The sequence below is a fragment of the Sylvia atricapilla genome, chromosome 6 (assembly GCF_009819655.1).
Source record: "Sylvia atricapilla isolate bSylAtr1 chromosome 6, bSylAtr1.pri, whole genome shotgun sequence".
NCBI lineage: Eukaryota > Metazoa > Chordata > Aves > Passeriformes > Sylviidae > Sylvia > Sylvia atricapilla.
Window position 1 is genome coordinate 13,014,960 of NC_089145.1, and position 19,577 is coordinate 13,034,536.

Consider the following 19,577-nt stretch of genomic DNA (forward strand, 5'->3'; position numbering starts at 1 on the left):
TATTGTATAAATTACTAGCATATTCTGTTCCTCCTAAAGTTATGTCTAAAATGCCTGCATATGTCAACTGACAGCAAAGCAACACTGTAAATAAAATTACAGATTTGTAGCCTTGCATAGGAAGAGACTCTTTTCCTAATTAAAACAAACCAGAAGGAAAGCAATAAAGATACCATTTTAGTTTTGTTCTTTACAAAGTGCTATCACAAAGACACATCTACGTTGTCCTGGATAAAACAAAAGAAAAAGCACTCTGATGATTAAAACAAAAACTTAATTGCACAAAGTGATAAGTGAAGTAAACACATGCAAGACAAAAATATTCCTACACAATGTATCAGCTACCCCTGAGCTCTCTGTGGTGGATGAACACACTTATCCCCAAATGTAAATTCACACAGAGCAGAGGAACGTTTTACAGTTAATAAAAAAAAACAAAGTAAAACGAAATGCTGTCATTTCCACGTGAGCTCTTTTTGTATTTAAAAAGAGGGTCTAATTCTGTACTTCTAGTATTAGACTGACATAAATGGAAAGAACGCGAACAACACCAGCTAAGGAAATGGCACCCTGCACTGCATTCAATGAAGCAAAACTCTCACTAAGTTGAGCGTGAGTTTTTCCTTATACTTGAGTGTAGGATTAAGCCAATACAGAAAAACTACTGGTGTAGAATAAAAACAAATTAAAGTGCAGAGTTGTATCTTCTTTCCCCGAAATGGTGAAAGCAATATTTCAATGCCTGCTTTAACAGGGGCCTTTTTTTTTTATTTTGTCCACTCCGCAATTTTTAGCTAACACGTTGAAAGCCTGCCATTTCTGGAGAAACAATATTATGCTTTGTATTGAAAACCACAAAATAAAGAGGGCTGACTGTTCTGACAGCTTTAATCCTGATGATACTTGGAGACCCAAGTAAAAAGAAACTGGTACAGCATGGAGTTTTCCCTGCTCAGCAGGCAGAGAAAAAGCAGTTCTGGATTTGATAAGTAAAACCAGATATAGTTGATGGTTATATGCTAAAGCCCTGCAATTAATGGAAAACATCAACAGTCCAATGAACTTGCATATCAGTGGGGTCTTTGAGAAGACCTTTTCTCCCATCTTGTTAAAAACTCACCAACTATACAAGTCAGGACTTTTTTTTTTTTTTTTTTTTTTTTTTTTTTTTTTTTTTTTTTTGCGTGTGTGTAAAAAATCATGCATGTTCCACTGTTGTTGAAGGGGAAGACATAAAATGCCAAGGCTCCAGATCCCGTTTCTACATTAAACAAACCCCTGTGCATGTCATTATTGATATTCCTCACTACAAATTTGGGCCACAGTAGCAATGAAAAGCACCAGGCAGGATTATGACCTCAACATGAGGTGCTTCACAAATATGAAGATGTGGCCCACTTTTCCTGAAGGATCTGACAGTCAGAAAAAAATTGATGTAGTAATAGTTTGTTGCTGTTAAAAATAGGAATCGCTGTTAAAAACCATCCATCCTTAGACCGCCATCAAAGGCTACAATTCAGTGTATGTTAAAATCAAGATATTAACAAATTATAACTTATGAAACCAAATCTTTGCAAGGAAACATGATACTATTATACCATGCCCTTGAAATCCTAAAAGTGACAGAAATGCAATCAATAAACTATTTCTTATTCATAAAACTGTACAATGCCATGTACATATTTACATTATTCAGCTTAATAGGGATCTACAGCTTTGCCTCCACCACATGAACATGAAGTGCATTTCTGAATAATTGACTGAAGAGACACCAAAAAGGAAAGTGACTGTGTCTACTATGCGGCCACAGTAAGTCAGGAATGATTCCGAAAGTGTAAGTAAATGAAAAGTAAGCCATTATCAGCAAAAATAAGTGTGTCATAAAAGTAGTTTTCATTCTAGAAAGAACCTGGCTAAACATGATTTGAATTGGGTTCAAATTAAAACTTTTTCAAATTAAAACCTTTGGTCCACAAGCCACAAAACAAAGTAAAGACTTTTATTTGAGCAGAATTTGATTCATTTCTCAATGCCCATATCAGATTTACCTGGTAACAGAAGATCAGTTTCTGGAGTTGGCCATAAGCAAGCTTTACTCCAGGGTGGATTTTTCCCCTTGTGAAAAAGTGATCAGAAACTCTGAGCCACTTTATCCACCTACTCTCTACAGATCAAAATGCAAAATGTTGCCGTGAAAACAAGGGAGAATATGCAAAGGTGTTATATGCTATGTATGCCACTGACATAATACTTTAATAGGATATGCTGTAATTTCCTGCAATTAATATCTTAGCAGAGCTATAAAGGCTTTTTTCCAAAATTATACCATTGCATTTACAACACTAAAATTAACGTTGTGTCAACCTTTCCATTATAAGACCCCTTTTTCAGAGGTTTATAACTTGGCTGTAAAAATATATTCTGGCCTAAAATGTGGCATGTAAGATCCCCATTTAGAAACAGCCATTTTGATTAAATAAAAAACATTATTTAAGTCTGTCTCAACTAAGTCTTGAATGCCCTACAAACTGTGTGAGGGACCGCCAAGAAGTGTAGGCATTCTTTGAATAAAAACTTATTTTCTCTCCACAATAAAGCCACTGTTCAAAGGATATTTCACAGCCACGGAATTTGCTCCACACCTGTGAGGAAAATACTTGGATTTGGGAAACTACAGGCTACAGTGAGAGTAGCCTCCTCACTTGCCTGTTCGTGTGTGACAATGGCTGTACTTCTGGTCAGCAGCTCAGCCACACGGGAGACTCAAGCTCCCCAAAATGGTGAGAGGAACAAGCAAATATTTCTCTGTCTGGCTGAAGTGGGTTCACTCCGGCTTAAAGTACTCCAACAGAGTAAATTAAGGCAAGTGGTAAGTTGACAGAAAATCATGATAAAATGTATAATCAAGATGTAATGTATGATCATGTATGATCAAATGTATGATAGGGAACCATCCTATGAATTCTGAAACCACAGATTTCAAGTCTGTGAAATTTCATGTAAGAACTGGATTGAGTCACTTCGGAAATTTGACTAAGGTGCTTAAATTAGGAACCTCGTTGTCTAATCAACAGAAGGTAATTCACAGCACCTGGACTGCTTTATATATGGAGCCAAAAGTCCTAATTCAGTCACCCAAATTAGATATCTAAAATTAGATGCCCCCAAATATCTATATGCTTTTTATTCTGCCTCAAAAGAGTGTTGTGAGGATAATACACTTCAGCTTATGAGACACTCAGATATGCAGTTACAGAGGAGATGAGTATCCTGAAAATATATCACCAATAAAATTCAATGAGATGGAAAAGGCAAAGCTAGAAATGTGATAGTGGTGTTTGTCATACCAATCACTCCGTGTCAGAGCAAAAACAAGTGCCATACCCCCTCTTCTGAGTATGGTTTATCTCTATATATGATATTATACACACTGCTTTGTCAAGTACAGAACCTCAGTCTATGCTTAGGCTTATATTAAGTATATATTGCACTATTTTGTTACCTGTAGCAAGTAGCCACACAACTCATTTGTCTACCTGATCTAGATTTTAAGCTAAACACGTGTTCCTCCAATTGGATAATCTCTCATTTACAGAATAAAAATGCCTATTCCATTACTTTGAAATAAAGTTCCCTAACTCAGAAGTGCCCTTCCATACTGTGTGACAGTGTTGTGTCTCAAGATGGATTTCACACTTCACCATCAACTGTGAAGTTCTTTGCTTTTATTATTTGGTGTTACAATTTTATTGGTTTCTTACACTGTCATTTTGGGTGGGTGAATAAGATTAATTCAGCCCTTCATAATGCACCATTGTATACTGTTTACATCATTTATTTTCTTTTTACTGAATGATTACAAATTTCAATTTAAAGTTAATAACATTTTGTGGGAGTTACTGCATGCGAATTAACCGTGGTGATGTCAGTGCATCCCTCTGGAATTTAAAAGATATTTCGCTGTGTTATATCATGTGCCACACAGTATATCAATTTTTATTTCCCATCCCTCAAGTATGGAATGCACACTGTGTAACTTCTAGATTCTCAATATAGACATAATTTACCCAAGCTGTGCAAATGCCCAACTTGCTGAAGATGATATATACAAGATTTATATTAAAGACTAGTTCTTTGAAGGAAGCACAAGCCTTGCATACTACACAAGCCACTATATTATCTAATTATTTGGGGAGAGGGGTTTCTAATGTTACAGACAAAGGGAAATAGCACGTAAACTGCAGTCATAAACCAATTTTTCCTTACTTTAACAACTTTAAGATTAGATAGGTAAATCCCAGGCAAGGCCATTTATCTTCCTTGAGAACTATGCTTCGACATTTTTGTGAGTGCCTGGATTAGCTGGTTGCATAAAACAGTGAATATTAGAAATATTCATTCACTTTACTTTTACTTACATGCCATCAAGCGTATACCGAATGTTAAACAGCATCTAGTTTGCTCATTTGCTGGATTGCACATACTACTGCTTTCTGTATGTGAATTCATAATTCCTGAATGCATTCAGAGAGCAATGCACTTACTTCTTCCTTGCTGTCATGATATTAAGTATATTAAAAATAAGTTTTTATGCTCAAATTGATTTAGTAATATGCTTACATTCTGGAATATTCCAGCAATTACAACTAAAAAACGCTTTGATTCCTTAGGCCAGGATTTAGTTCATCTGATAAATTTAAGTTTTTACTGTGAGATTTCAAGAAGTACTTTACAATTTACTTGCTATATGCTTTTGGCCTTTTTAATGTGGAGCTGTACTTCATCATTTTCCTCCACATACCTGCTTCTGCAGACAGAAATTTTGACCTCTGATATCACCACATTCCAGCCTTGCCTGTATATCTGAATATCTCCATAAATCAAGTCATTTCAATACTAACATTTATTAACTTTTTTTCTTTTTTTCAGTATCTCCTGATTAGTACATCAAATAGTGGAGGGAGTGGGGGTAAAAAAAAAAAGAAAAAGAAAAGGCAAAGCAAGTCTTGATTGTTTTCCCTGTTGGCCATGCCGTGGTTGTCAATCATAAAAATCATCACTGAAAAAGTAACTAATTAGAAGTGAAAGGCCAATATCTCAAGCAGTTCCTGTCAGTCCTGGGATATGTTTCCATGTAGCACTGATGTAAGACATGAAAAAGACTTGGCATGCCCAAATGGTGGCCTGTTTTTTCCAGCCACATCTGTCTAATAAAACAAATTACATTGCCTAAAATCCCTGCTGCATTTATACCTTTGATATTCCAACCACAATACTAATATCATAAGCCCTTCCTTGTAAGAGGTGCTCACTTCTGCGTGTGAGTTACACTTAGTACACAAGTCATCAAACACTGTCTGAGCAGGTATTACTCAAGCAAATAAGACTTCACAGGATCACCATTGGCACCGTTTCCACTACCAGTTATCCATTTTACTTTGTACACATGCCACTTAGGAACAAAACTGATTTTCTGTGCTGGAGCTTTACTGCTGCATTATCCCAAATATTACAGTATTGAATGGAGTACATCATCAGGCTGAGAGAAGGGTACCAGAGAGTTCAGAGGAGCATCACCTCTGCCAAATTTCTTGGGAGCTACACCAGGGTGCCTGGCTCAGCCACGGCAGTTGCTCCACACTGGGTTGGAGCAGGCAGAAGCAGCCAAGAGTGACCCCCAGGCAGCAGCACAGGTGGGCAGCAAATATTTCCTTGATCCTCCGCTGTTATTTGGGTGCTGGTTATAATCTGCCTCCAAATTAAAAGGGCTCAGATCACAGGCTCTTCTCTAAGTGAAGCCTGTAGAAGAAGTGTCTGGGCTGAATAGAATCAGTGAGATTTTAGCCTCTGGCCTTGGCAGAGGCACAGCTGAGAACAAGCCCTCAAGCCACTGGTGAGGATGCAGCACAGCACGCCCCAAGCAAACGAAGCAGCAGGACTTGAACTGGGGATGCCTATGTCTTCATTTCCAATTTTAAAACACACGTGGGAGAGGGAAAGTGGGAGGACAGCTACTATCATTTTCTGCACCAACACGAGCCCAAGAAACAATGACATTTACTTTGGTTTAACTAATTTCCACACATCAGATCATGTTCGGCACCCGTGTGCCAAAGTCCTATTCTTCAAGTCTGTTGAAATACCACTTTTCGAAACATGTGTGCTAACATTTGGCCAACACCACCACAAGATCATTTTATTAACTTGTAGCTCATTTCATAGACTGCTGCTCATGTTGCTAACATATGCTATTCTACCATTTACTGCTCTATAATTAGAGAAGTCATATGAAAGAGATACACAAGGCCTAATTTTTGCATTAAATACAATTTGTTTAGACTTGGGTAGGCGAAATAAGGGAAAAAAAAAGTCATATAATGAATTAGAAAACTGCAAGGCAGCTAATTTAACTCTTAAAAGGTCACAGCAAAAATTTCTTAAAACACAACCTCCCCCTTCATGACTGCATACAGTTTTAAGAGTCGTATCCAGAACTATATTTTGCTCTGCCAGGATAAAACTTGTTTCCAGGGACTGAGGGCCTCAGGGGCAGAGCAGCTAGCAGGATCCTTGCAAATGGGGGACCAAGGGGTAAGATCAGAAGCTTACAAGTAGCAAAGAAGTATGAACCCTTCACACACTCTGTCTTTTCTGCCGCCACCACGCTGTTATAGCCAAGTGTTTGTAGTATGGGAGAGGTTGAATAAAGGATAGAGAGCACCACCAGAATATTTATTATAGCATGTGCTGCTCAGAGAAGGCAAGGATCCTACATCACTTCTCTATCCTCACAGCTGACAGAGAAAATTCCAAGCCAGCCAGCCATGAAGATGCCTTTTACCAGGAAAAGCTGGCCGATAATAGATCTTTTGCATGAGTAATTATCACATAAAGGACTTTAGGACTCATTAATAAGCCAGTATGTAACAATAAATAAAATATGAAATATTTGACTTTGATGTTTAGCATATTTGCCTCTCCTGCATTGGATCGGTTTCAATTTACAGGCAAGTCAGGAGCTGGACAGGAGCCGTGGTGCCACACCCACGGCAGAGCCCCGCCAGCTGCAAGTTACAGGCACATCACAGCATCTCTCTTCCCACTGCACACAACTGCATTGCAGGAGGGAGTTGGATATATATTATTTTTAATACCCAGCTGCTTAAAGAACAGTAAAAATATATACCAGTGATGGCTGGGAATCAATTCATAAGCAAACTGGGTTTTAAGGGAAATGTGTTCTTTCTACTGTAAATTAATAAACTGCAGCTATAGTTTATTAAGCCACCACAGTATTTTACATTTTCTACTGCCATGATCTAGACTGCTTATAAATTACAGTACTTTTACCTATTCTTTAATCCAGAAACATCATTATTAAAATGTTTGATGGAGGCTGCAGTGCATCTATCATTACTTGTAAAAGTTAAATAGATTAGATAAAAGAAATAATTAGATTTGCATTTTTATCCTGGTTTTAAACTTCCAAAGAAGATCACAACAGCGTGCCTCTGGGCAATTAAAAACAGCATACAGCAGTGAAATATAAAGGCAAAAAAAAAGGTCTGTTTTTCCTGGCTAATTCATGATTGAAGATACAATTACAAAATATTTTAAGGGTTTGCTGAAGCTGGGGGCTATTCCTAGACTTCTAAGCTTTGTTTATAACTCTCTCTCTCTTTCAAGGGAGTATCTGATCTGCGTACCCTGCCAATAAAGTATCAAATTGCTTTCAATGGCTTTATTTGGTCCTGTGCACAGCTTGCTGGAAGGGGATCAGTTTCACAATCAATAACAGGGAAAAAATAAAAAAAATAAAAAAAAAAAAGGAAAGGGGAAAAAAAAAAGGATAGAAGAGGATATTCCCTAGTGCTGGAACAGTAGCACTGCCACTGCCATCGCTTTTGCTTGTCAACACTAAATAGAGTTTACAAAGAGAGATAACCTCAGAGAGCATAACTGAGCTGACAATAACTGGATTCCAGCTTGTGCATTTTCAGTAAGCTCTCTGCAAGGAGCTTTAACCTGTCTCCAAAAGGCAATAAATGAAAGGTTCAGCTCTTAAAATTGGAGGTCAGTTACATACTTAATGATGAAGCGTATCTTTAAATCTATTTCTACTATTATTATCCTAGCAAAAAATTAATTAACCAGGTCAGGGAGGCTAGGAAGGCTAATGTGGAATGTAATTATTCCTGATCTTCAGACATGTACTTCACATAAAGAGATAGTCCTTATTCAGCTCACCAGGTACCTCAATTGTCAGTAGTTAATCATGGATAAGAAGAGAGACTCATTGGTTCAGTCTCTTAAGTTTTACTTATGATTCAAATGATTCCTATTCAAAGGCAGTTTAAATAGTTGTAATTTTATGTTACTATTCTTTTGTCTGTTTGCTATCACAGTAATCATGTTCACTCTATTTGAGGAAAACAGAAAATGTAAGAACATTTATAGGAAAGTAGAACAGCGTGACTGTATAGATTAAAACTAGAAAAAAATTACTATTAGGAATAATTTCTAGTGGCTGAATTAAAAGAGAATACTTATGAGAGCAGAGGAAACCAGTTTCTCTATGCAATGGAAATTGTACTGATTTAAACAGAAAACTAAAGGTTCTGCAATGGCCATTAAGCACAGTAAAGAGGAATAAGGTGAAGGGAAATGGACAAAAGCAGCTTGGATCATCTCACAGTTATCCTCTTCACAGATTTCTGCAGAAAAGCTCAACCATCACTGTCCCTTTTAAAGATTTCAGCCACCATTTAGGACTTGCTCTGATGAAACCTATCCACAAGAGGAGGGAAGTCCTAAAAACTTTCATCCCTCAAATCCACACATCCATTCTCAGAGGGAAATCCTGGAGCAACAGGCTCCAAGCATCAGTGGGATCCACCTCTTTTCCTCAGATGGACTCAAAAATCCCCAAGCCTCATTCTGAAAGGACCAAATTCTCCTAATGAGGCACAGAATTCACAGGGATTTCAGGAACTCGGGTTTGGAAACATTTAAGAAATGCATGTCTTCCCTTTTTCCAATCTAATCTTCATGATGTACTACCAAATTGCTCCTTTAACCAGCTTTTTCACTTATTCCTAGAGATTTTCACTTTCGTAGCATAGGCTAAGAGATGTTCCTGAATTAGTCCAATTTTGTTCCCTCTACTTCAGAATTAATAATTTTTATTAAACAAACAAAAGCCATATATTACACAAAATCTTAATCAATCTGGAGACTGATCTGTGAGCTCTTATTTGCCCTACATTATTTTCTCAACTTTAATTTGCACTGAAAACAATGATTTCTCTGCACAGCTCTGTGGAACAAAGAACTTAATTTGGCATACTAGATTTCCTCCCATCTCGGTGGACTCCTCTGTAGAAGAGTGTTTATGAATATTATGAACATTTGAGCTGAAAAGTAATAATACACTGCATTTATTTGAAAATTTTCAATTAGGATTCTCAAAACATTACATTTAAACTGAGGAAAAAGGAAATGATTGGCCGAATTTCTGATAATCAGAGACCAGGACTGAGGAGAAGTCCAGATTCCCACTCCCTTTAGCCAACAAAACCACTTTCCCCAACACATACACGCTGATAGAAACATCAGCTTCATGTAGAAAACATAAGATGATTATGCAGAACATTTAAAGACCTCTGTACTCTTGAGATATCTACCTTGTTTTCGTACACTAAGCCTAGATAAAGTGCTCTTTGCTCATAGATTATTGACAAAGTTCTGGATGTACCACAAGTCTGGAGTAAGGTGCTCCAGTAAATGGTCTCAAAACAAAAACTAAGACAAACAAACAAAAAACCCAAATAATAATAATAATAATAGCCCCAACACTTCCACCAATTAAATTAAATAAGGTGTTAAAATTATTACATAAACAGATAATTTACAGCACAATATAAATAATAAATACTAAGTAATGCAAGTTCTCAGTATATTAACCCAGTAGTTGTCCAGGGGAAGCATGTATTATTTATTATAAATTATTTTAAATTTTGTATGTGGCTACCACATTATAAGGCCCATCTAAAGCAATTTCTAATTGCTTAAATGGTTAAACTGGGTGCACTTATTCACAGAAACTCGCGTTCAAGAATTAACAGTGCACCTCAGGAGAGGACAGTTGCCACACTGTGCGTCTCATGATGAAAACATTGCATCAGCAATGCCCCTCTCCCACATCCTGGAGAACATGCTGTACTTGCCTCAAGTAGCTGTGCCATGAATAGGCCCCTGCCCAGATGGAACTGGCACCTGTGCTGCTCACATGTTGTAATCTCTTCAAAAGGGGAGTGGCAGGGAAGGGGACTATTGTTTTCCCAAGCATACAAAGTACAGATAAGAGCCCACTCCATTCTCTGTAGGTAATCACTGTTTCCTGAAAATTGTTGCTCAAGAGTGTCTTTGAAGACACCTTCTAAAAAGATTCCTTCTAAACAAAATCAAGTTACTGGGGACAGAGCTGCAAATTCTACCAGGTCCAGAAACTATGCTGTGAATGCAAACATTTAACAGAAATTTTTTGTTTCCCCTTCAAGCATGATTCACCTCATCTCACATCAGATCTCTACACTAAAGGCATTGGTATGCATATCCTTCTTAGTTAATGGAGAGAAACAGCCATTTTAGGGAACAATTTATCTGATATATTTTAAATATCTACTTTAGGACAAGACAAATTGTATCCTGAAACTATTCACTTTGCTTCTCACTGCTCATTACAAGAACAATCTGGATAATTAATTGAGACAGAGTCTGTACTGCAATTACCTATTTTTGGTATGATGAATTTCACCCAGAGTCACCAGTGTGACTTCAGTACTGGTATTGAGGTTTCTAGGGAAGATGGTGGGAGAGGATCTGGGAGAACCAGCACAGCACTGCCTCTGTCACCTGCCTCCTGTTTTGCCTCCATCCCAGCTCTAGCCCTTAAGGAACTACACATCTCAGACAGTAACACCCATGGCATACATTGCATACAGCAGCAAACCTACTAAGACTGCAGAGGCGAATTAGCAACTTCTCTCTCAAGCAACTTCTGGCTGCCAAACCTGCCACAAAACGAAGGCAGAACAAATAAACAGAGCAGGGCCACTTGGTTCACGAGCAAATGGACTATGTAAACTGGTGTTTAGCCTAAAAGACAATCTCCCAGGAAACTTCTTTTTAGTAATCTCCCTGTAAGATCATCACTTGGCATCTGCCCAGCATGCCTAGTGCTTCTTACTGGAGCCTACAGCATTCCTTGGGCCATGAGATGCCCACTACCAATCTGGCTGACCAGCTGGGAAACAGTCCTCACTGCCTCAAACACACTGGGTGTTTAGGTAACTGTAAAAATCCAGTAAATGTAAAAATCATCAATAAATAAAGAGGCCAAACCACTGAGGAACTGTGGCATAAGAGTACTATATACTGACAAGAGTTTGGAAGCAAATACAGAGATGAGTCACCAAGAAATAGTTCAGATGAACAGAATAAGCATTGAAACACTTATTTTCATGTACACCTAGGAAAGGACAGGAAAGAAAACTCTTTGTGGAGAGTTCAGCAGTATGTAAGAGGAAAGATGGAAATAAATGAGAAAATGAACTTAAAATCTATTCTAGAATGAATTCTATGACTGCATTTCCCTGGAGACAGTGGACGGATTAAGCTACTGGAAAGTATTGACTGAAATAAAACAAAAAATACCTTCGAACTTTTTACTACAGAACAGGTACTCCCATCCAAACATACCTACAGTTCTCCAAACAGAAACAAAAAAACCAATCTACTCATATCATAATTCCTCTTTCTGTTTCTATATTTTTTAAGGAATTTTAAAAATTACAAACTTCTCATACAGATTTCACTTCTGTCTTGTAGACATAGCTGGGTTTCAGTCTTAGCTTTTATGCCAAGATTTTTTATATTATTCTTTGCCTTCTGAAGCCAGACTTGCAAATAACACTTAGAGAAGGTGGTGTATATTTTCTTTTCATTATTCTTAATATCCCTTTCACCCTTGATATACACCTAATACGAACATACAATCTCCTAATAGGCAACAACAATAATGGTGCTTTACAATTCAATTGTGTCTCTCATACGAGGTATTAACACATCTATATTTGTTAAATAAACTCTTTAAAAGTGTAACTGAGACTACATTACAACATTTTCAAAAGCATTTACAAGCATTCCTTTGGGATGAGGGAAAGAAAAACTTCAGTTTTGGCATCTAGTAACCTAGCAATCAGCTAATTAAGGAAAAGAAATGGATAGCCCAAGCTTATAAGAAGTGATTGGCAGCACAATCATCTGTCAGACCAAATTGAAATATTTCAATCAGCGAACAGGCCCATGGAAATGCTTTCAAAGTGGGAAGCAGAAAAGGTAATACAGTCACATGCCAACAATGCCTCTACATCCATGTCACTCCCTACCCATGTACACTTGCACAAAATTAAACCATGTTCAGAGTACAAGTACAGATAATGAAATATCTCCAGAATACTTCCAGATCCACAAGGGAATAATTACTGCAGAGGCACCTGGAACACAAATACCTGTGGGTCTTTGCACATGAGCAGACTGGTGCCAGGGACTTAGTACCGCTTCAGTGTCTCAATTTTGCCTTTGTGGAACACAGAATTCCTCCAACAATAATTGAGACTGTTTTTACTTCACACAATACAAGTCAAACTGATTACAGATTTCAGAATTATGACAAGATGGTGAGATTTAAAAACAGTTCATAACTTTCAGAAGAAAACTTGGCCTATTAAAGTTCTTTGCACCAAAAAAGATGCCTGACAGTAATTTTCTGCTACCCAAGGAACTCCCATAAAGACCATCTTGACTGTGGCTTGTTAGTAAAGCATGTGGCTGCTTTATTTTAGACCCTCCCCTCTCCATAAACAGAACTTAAGTATAATCAGAAGAGAGCAATAAAATACACTGACCTGAATTTGCTGCTGCAGTAGATTGATTTTGTGCTGCTGTTGCAGAAGTTGCTGCTGTTGTCTTGCAATCTATTAGAAATAAAATTGCCATTAAAATAAAACAGTATTATTGAAATTTCAATACTATTGACCAAAAAACATAATATTTGTTATTATTTATTGTATTTTATTAAGCATATTAAATTTTTTAAATGAGGCATCTTCTAGAGGTAAATTTAAATGCAACATAAAAATCTACTTAGCGAGTGAGAAATATGTATTTTAAGCAGTGAGGCCTGAGCTCTGAGAAGCACAGAAACAGGTTTATTTGTGTGCATGTGAATAATCTCATCACTATTCAACAAAGCATTTAAGCCCGTGGTGATCCTTAACTATGATGCATTACTGTTAGCTACAATGGGAATGAAACATATGCTTAAAATTAAGTGCTTTTGTGAATGGGGATGGGATTATGCAGGTGCTGAAGGTTAAACATACATTTTCCTGCTTTGCTGAACTGGAGCCTTAGCTAGTGTTTATGGATGTTTCACTATTCAGCACGAGCTCCTAGGGCTAAGCTTCTCTGACTTCCTTCACAATGAGCAGCACACTACATCTCCTGCAAATCTCAAAAATCATCCTTGGAGCTACTCAGAGAAGCAGAGCCTTATTCTGTGTGAAAGCAGTACCTGGTGCTCAGCAACTCATCCTCTGCACAATCCTATGAAATATGCAGCTATTCTTACCCTCTACCCTTGGTAGATCGAGTAAGGGATCTGGAGGATAAAAGTTCACTCTATCCCTTCTCTGACATAGACGGAGAAAGGAAAATGTTCAGGGTAGGGAACACTAGAGACTCTAGAGAATTTGCTACAGGTATTCCCATCTACCTCCATGGTTACCACAAAATCAGCATGCTAGAGCAGAAGGGAAACAGGATCCTGCCCTCAGACCACAGAGCTGCTCTCTGCAATGGGTGATGTGGAAGGCAGCCACAGGGGAGAAGCCACAGGGAGCTGGGGGAGCAACTGGGCTTCTGGTTTAGCAGGGAAAGTGTGCAGCAGACTGAAATGAAGACAAGATTTGTGTTTCCTGGAAATCCCAGCCTCAGCACTTCTGCTACCTTCATTCCATAAGTACAATTTCCCCTCCTATAAATATTTATCTAGAGCAGAGGAATCACATAAAACAGCAAGAAGTTGGTGACAAAGGTATTTTGGTCACTCAAATCCAGCTTCTCTTTTGGCAAAAACCCTGTTGCTCTCCTTCCCCAACATCTTCTGAACACACTTAACTCTGTTATAAACAGAGAAAGCCAAGTAAAATGTTTTTATGATAAAAAAATGACAGGAATGTATCAAGGTTGGTTTGGAAATAAACAATCACATACTTATAGTGAAAACTGTTCAGATTAACTCATAAGGAATTTGCAGTCACATATTAACATCTTGTAATCATGCACACACGGAGACCAAGGCTGTCATTTCCCTAATCGCTCACTGTCACATGGAAATAACTCAAAGTTTTTTCAGTTAAAATTCACTTTTGTAAGAGAAATCAACAAAAAACTCATACACATTTTAAGTCTTGTACATGGCCTCAAGGAGGCAAATTAAGGTCTGCATGATTCTGGAGCTGGATGAAGGCAAAGAAAATGGAGTCAGGCAACTCTCACAGATCACTACGCTGATGCTTGTAACAGAACTCAAACTCCTTCTAGGAGCCTGGTGTTCAAACACTTCTGGATGAACCTCCCAGGCAAGTCAATAAAATACAGTGAGTGAGGACTGATGAGCAGACCCTTGTGCCTGAGTGAAGAAGGGAATTCAAAGAGAGCTGGCAGTTCATGTGCCCAGGTAGCCCAGGGGCAGGTCCTAGGACCTCAGGTATTTGCTGTCAGCACAGTGAGCAGCAGTGGTATCTGTGCTTGGTGAAACAACCCTAATGGGGACAGGGCCATGTGGAATATTTGAAACCTCTGTGAGAGCTGGAGTTACCACTTTAAATGAGCAACGCACCAGTTGTGTGACTCCATCTTAGAAAGTGCAGGGCTTGTAGCTAAAGAAAAGGTCTGTCAGGTTTATGTCCACATTGCCCCTGCTGCTGGAGCTTCAGCAAAGGTAAAAGCTGATTACAGTATGCAGCTTCACAGTGAAATTATACAGAGCATGGAGCTACATTGTGGGCCATTCTCCCTTGGTGCTGTATCATTTTTTCACAGGTACACAGTACCCTACATGCAGCATTGTTTGGAGCTGCTGATGACCTGGCTGCAGCCTAACACAGTGAACCACAGGCAAGACAAGGAGGAGGCTTTTGTTTACATGTGCAAGGGAACAGCAGCCAGGGTTCTGACTGCTTTTTGTACCTGTATGTACAATGTAGCACCGTTTGAATAGGTGTTTCTTGATGAAAACAAGAAATATATCATGGAACATCTAATCTCAAAGGTTCCTCTTAGCTGGAGCAGTACTGTGACAGAAAATGTACCCAAGGCCCTGCAATGTAATTACCATAGCATTTTCTTGATGTATAGGCTTGACACAGTAAAGTAGGGTACACAAGCACCATGTGGCTCAAATTCTGAATTTTATTTGCCTATCGGTTGAGCTACATGCTCGCTTCATTGAGCATGACAACCTAGTTTTAAGTGTCATTTAATTTTCATTTTGAAATATAATTACAAAGTGTTCACTGTAAGATATCACTCGTCTGCAAATGTGTCAAGATTAATTTGTGCTAGCTTATTCACAAGTGTCAATAGTTAATTACTGTGTCATCTCTAGATGGCTAAATGACATTCTAACTTCTGATTTTTTACAGTGTTCCTTTATGTTATTTTCCATTAGGGGATGAGTCCATATTCCTACATGTGGGCAAATACCCAAGCACATAAAATACCAGACGTCACAACTCATTAAAATCAACAGAGCATACATTGCTGTATATATCCTATAAAATATATTTAACTGAAAAGATAATTCTAGTAATAATGTCAGATTCCTAAAAACCACACATTAATTTGGATCTGTCTGATCTAATGCCTTGGGGACTAGAGCATGGGTTCATTGTTGTTGCACTTTTGTTCATTGAGAAGAGGACAGCTCGCTGGACAACTGCACCTTTAAAACAAAGAAATTATCAAGGAAAACAACCCAAAAAATCAAAAATACAAAACAAGAAAAAACTAAAAAACTGTCCACAACCTGAACAAACAAATCAAACCTTACTTGTGCAAGGCATTTGAAGTTTTGAGTATGCTTAGGGGGTTTTGTTTAATTATTTTCTTGTCAAAAAGAGAGAGAGTTAAATAATGGTTACAGTCTGTCTTGCTGGTGACTCTCAAAACTGCATCTTAGTGCAAGGAACAAGAACTGTGAAATCTATCATCCACTCCTCTCTGTGGTTTTTTTTTTGTTTTTTTATTTGGGTTTTTTTTTGTTTGTTTTTTGTTTTGTTTTTTTTGCTGGGCCCTTTAATATTTCCTCTTTCAGGTAAAAATGTGTAACTTCTGCAGATATTTAAGCTCTTCTAAAAAAAAAAAAAAAAAACCACACACAGAAGGAAACAACAGAAGGCAGAACAGAGTTTGTGGTAAGCATTCTGCGTGAACCATTTTCTCAGGTTTCTCTCTTGGAGCCTCACCTGTTCTTGCTGTTGGCGAGCAAGGTCCATTTGCTGCCGTTGTTTCTCAATTTGTGAGGCTGCCAGCTTTTTCTGCTCGTCGTGGGCAGCCAGGAGCTGCTCCCGTAAGCTGATCAGCTGGGTGATCATAGTGGAGAGCTGTCGCTCTTTTTCTGCCAGGCTTTCTGGTGTACCTAAACGTGGGAGAAAAGATGAACTGTAAATATGAGGTAGGCAATAGTTACAAAGCGATATTTACCACCCCCCAACAAAAACAAAAGCGCACAAAAAAACTCCCACCATCAAAAAAAAACCCACAAAAAAAAAAAAAAGGCTGCATCGCCAATGTGCTTTTTCAAACAGCAGCTTGGATATATTTTCTACAAAACAAATCTCAAAAGAATGTAACACATAGATTTGCTGTGCTCTAAGCAGGGGAGGATGTAACAGAAATGGGAGCAGAAAAGATATAGAATATTTCCTTTTTCCTGACAGGGATTTATTCGGTATGAATCCCGGTATCTTCTCCATCTAAATCTGCCCACTGTGATAAATACATTCATAGTTTATCAGACATAATTTTACTTCAGTTAATATATTTTCTCTTTTTTTCACTCGAAGTATGTACAAATACTAAAAAAAGAATTTAAATTTGCTGTTTGGTGGAAGAAGCAGCTTAAGAATTTATTGATCATCTCTTCAAAATGCCTATATATCTGGTAGGTCATTTAGGTAAATGTAAGCTTTGCTTGTAGAATGTCTGTTAAAAATGAGCTTTATTTGTCCCCAAGAGAAACAGGTAACCTGAGAAAATAGCTTAAGAATTTTCATTTAACTTTCAAAGTTTACTCTACAGAGAGCACTTAATTAATATGAAACTACGGTACATTTATTCTTTGCACTAATGATGCTTAATGGTCTGTTTATGGGTAAATTGCATGGGTCTCATAAGTGGAGAGTACAGGGTCCTTTTCCAAATCAATCTGAAAATATCCCTTCTTATATAGGAACATATTTGTCTGTCAGAAACAGCAATGTCAGTTCCTATATTTGAGCCATACAATACATTTCCTTTTATGAGCGCCTCAGACTCATAAGTCTATAACAGATAATATAAACAGAGCAAGGTAGAAGTTCAAGAATATTGGAAGAGAATCTGAAAGAGGTTTAGAGTTGGACGTGGGATAAATAAATCAATTTAATGTTGTACAGTGAAATCAAAAATTAGAGAAAAAGAAAACCAAGTCTGTAGTCTGCCACAATGACATGAGAAGTGGCACAAAAGATAATATTCAGAAACTTCCTTTCCTCTGTTCACAGTAGAGGACTGTGGTAAAGAAATCACAGGACTTTTGACGAGGAAGAAAATGTGTGAGCAACAGGACCTGGGAGGGAAAGGAGAAACTGTCACAAAATTATGACTCCAGCTTCTTCCCAGGAATAAGACGCTTGTCTTCTGAAGAAGAGAAGAAAGAGGCTGACAGATTTCATAAGGAGAAGGAAGACAAAACAGGCTCCTGTCAACAAGGTGACAAACCCAAGATTATCTACTACTTACATTGTGGGGCCTGTAAGATTCCTACATAGAATTTCATTTGCAAAAGCAGCATACAAGAAAATGTCTGTCTGAAACCTCTGCTTTTTATGGAAAAAAGAAACTGCATGGCTTAAGTCCTTCACTCTAAACAAACCCTGAGAATCAAAGGGTACCTCATTTTCTGTGCATTTATTAATTGCATTTAGCAATGCAAAGTACTGAAAAAGATTCAATTTCTTATTCACCATTAAGTATCTTCGTTTTAAAAGAGTTTCCAAGAACCTGATGTTTCCCTACTCTCTAATGCCTAATGTACATCCAGTATACACAGGTGTCCAGAAGAAGGAAAATGTGTAAATTCTGTTGTAGCAGAAATTTTAGAAAGGGTTGTCAGTGATTTCTTTAGTCACAAGAGGTATGATGGATGCATGAAGTTCAATCTGAAGGACACTCTCCTACCCAGACCAACTCATTGCAAAACCTTATTGTGCTATGAGTGACTGAAGCAATAGAAGAGTTCTGGGCAAAAAGCTGGTACAAGACCAAAACAAAAACAAAATAATTTTTGGAAGTAAGCTTAGGTAGGTGTGTGGCCAGGAAAGTGCCTACACTGGAAGCACTGCCTTGCCAGGAACCTTAGCATGTCCTCAGCTCCAGGCTGACATCTGTCCAATTCTCTGCAGCTTCAGTATAGACCTACCTTAACCCTCCTAAACTGTTTTATTCGGTCTTGAAGATTTTTCAGTATGGTTCAAAGGTTATCTAGGTGGTTTTGAATTCATTTCCATGGGTAAAAGGTTCTTCTGCCAAAGAAAAATTCCCTTGCCCATTGTGATGAGAAGAGATCAACCACTCCACCGACCTATTTTAGAAAGCCAATGGGAAGCAACCTGCTTCCTCAAATGATGCTTATTGTGCTCCACTGCCACCTGGGAAACAACAGCTTGGAACTTTCACATCTGCCAAGCAGCTTTGGCATCCTAACATGAGTGAGCTCCTGAGCTTAGGGTCGTAAAATATTTTACACACCCAAAGCAGATATTAATCTCCCACTCCATTTCCAGATTATTCTCTATAGCTTGTACTTGCTTCATAACGTGAGTAGAAAACCACCACAAAGAGTGCCTGGCTAAGGCCACAAAATATTGTTGTTTTGTTAGGATTTCTTAGAACCATTTGATATAGCTGCTACAAATTTATAGCCTTTTTTTTTTTTTTCCCTGATTTTTTTTTACAATAGCAGGCAGAAGTAACTGTTCTTATTCAGGAATCCACAGTAATTGTTTTTCTTTCCTTCTTCCTCCCCCGAGAAGCACATCTGAAATAAATGACCCCATTTAAAGTACTCTGCTCTTTAATTTGTACCCTGTTATGTAATGCAGCAACAGAATGGAACTGATGACCACAAAATGTACACTGTGCTCCTGGAAAATCACGAGACCTCCATGAAGCTGCAGGACACCTAACCC

The 19,577-nt window shown here is 38.0% G+C and overlaps 1 protein-coding gene across 11 annotated transcripts in view; it reads right to left on the bottom strand.

Moving 5' to 3' along the window:
* SOX6 (SRY-box transcription factor 6) overlaps positions 1-19,577 on the bottom strand; it is a 369,253-nt gene that overhangs the window by 130,289 nt on the left and 219,387 nt on the right. For all 11 annotated transcript variants that reach the window (XM_066320815.1, XM_066320816.1, XM_066320822.1 and 8 more), the window contains 2 exons: positions 16,593-16,765; positions 12,969-13,037 (listed from right to left, as the gene is read on the bottom strand). In XM_066320815.1, coding sequence (XP_066176912.1) covers positions 12,969-13,037; positions 16,593-16,765 — 242 coding nt within the window. The remainder of the gene's footprint in view (positions 1-12,968; positions 13,038-16,592; positions 16,766-19,577) is intronic.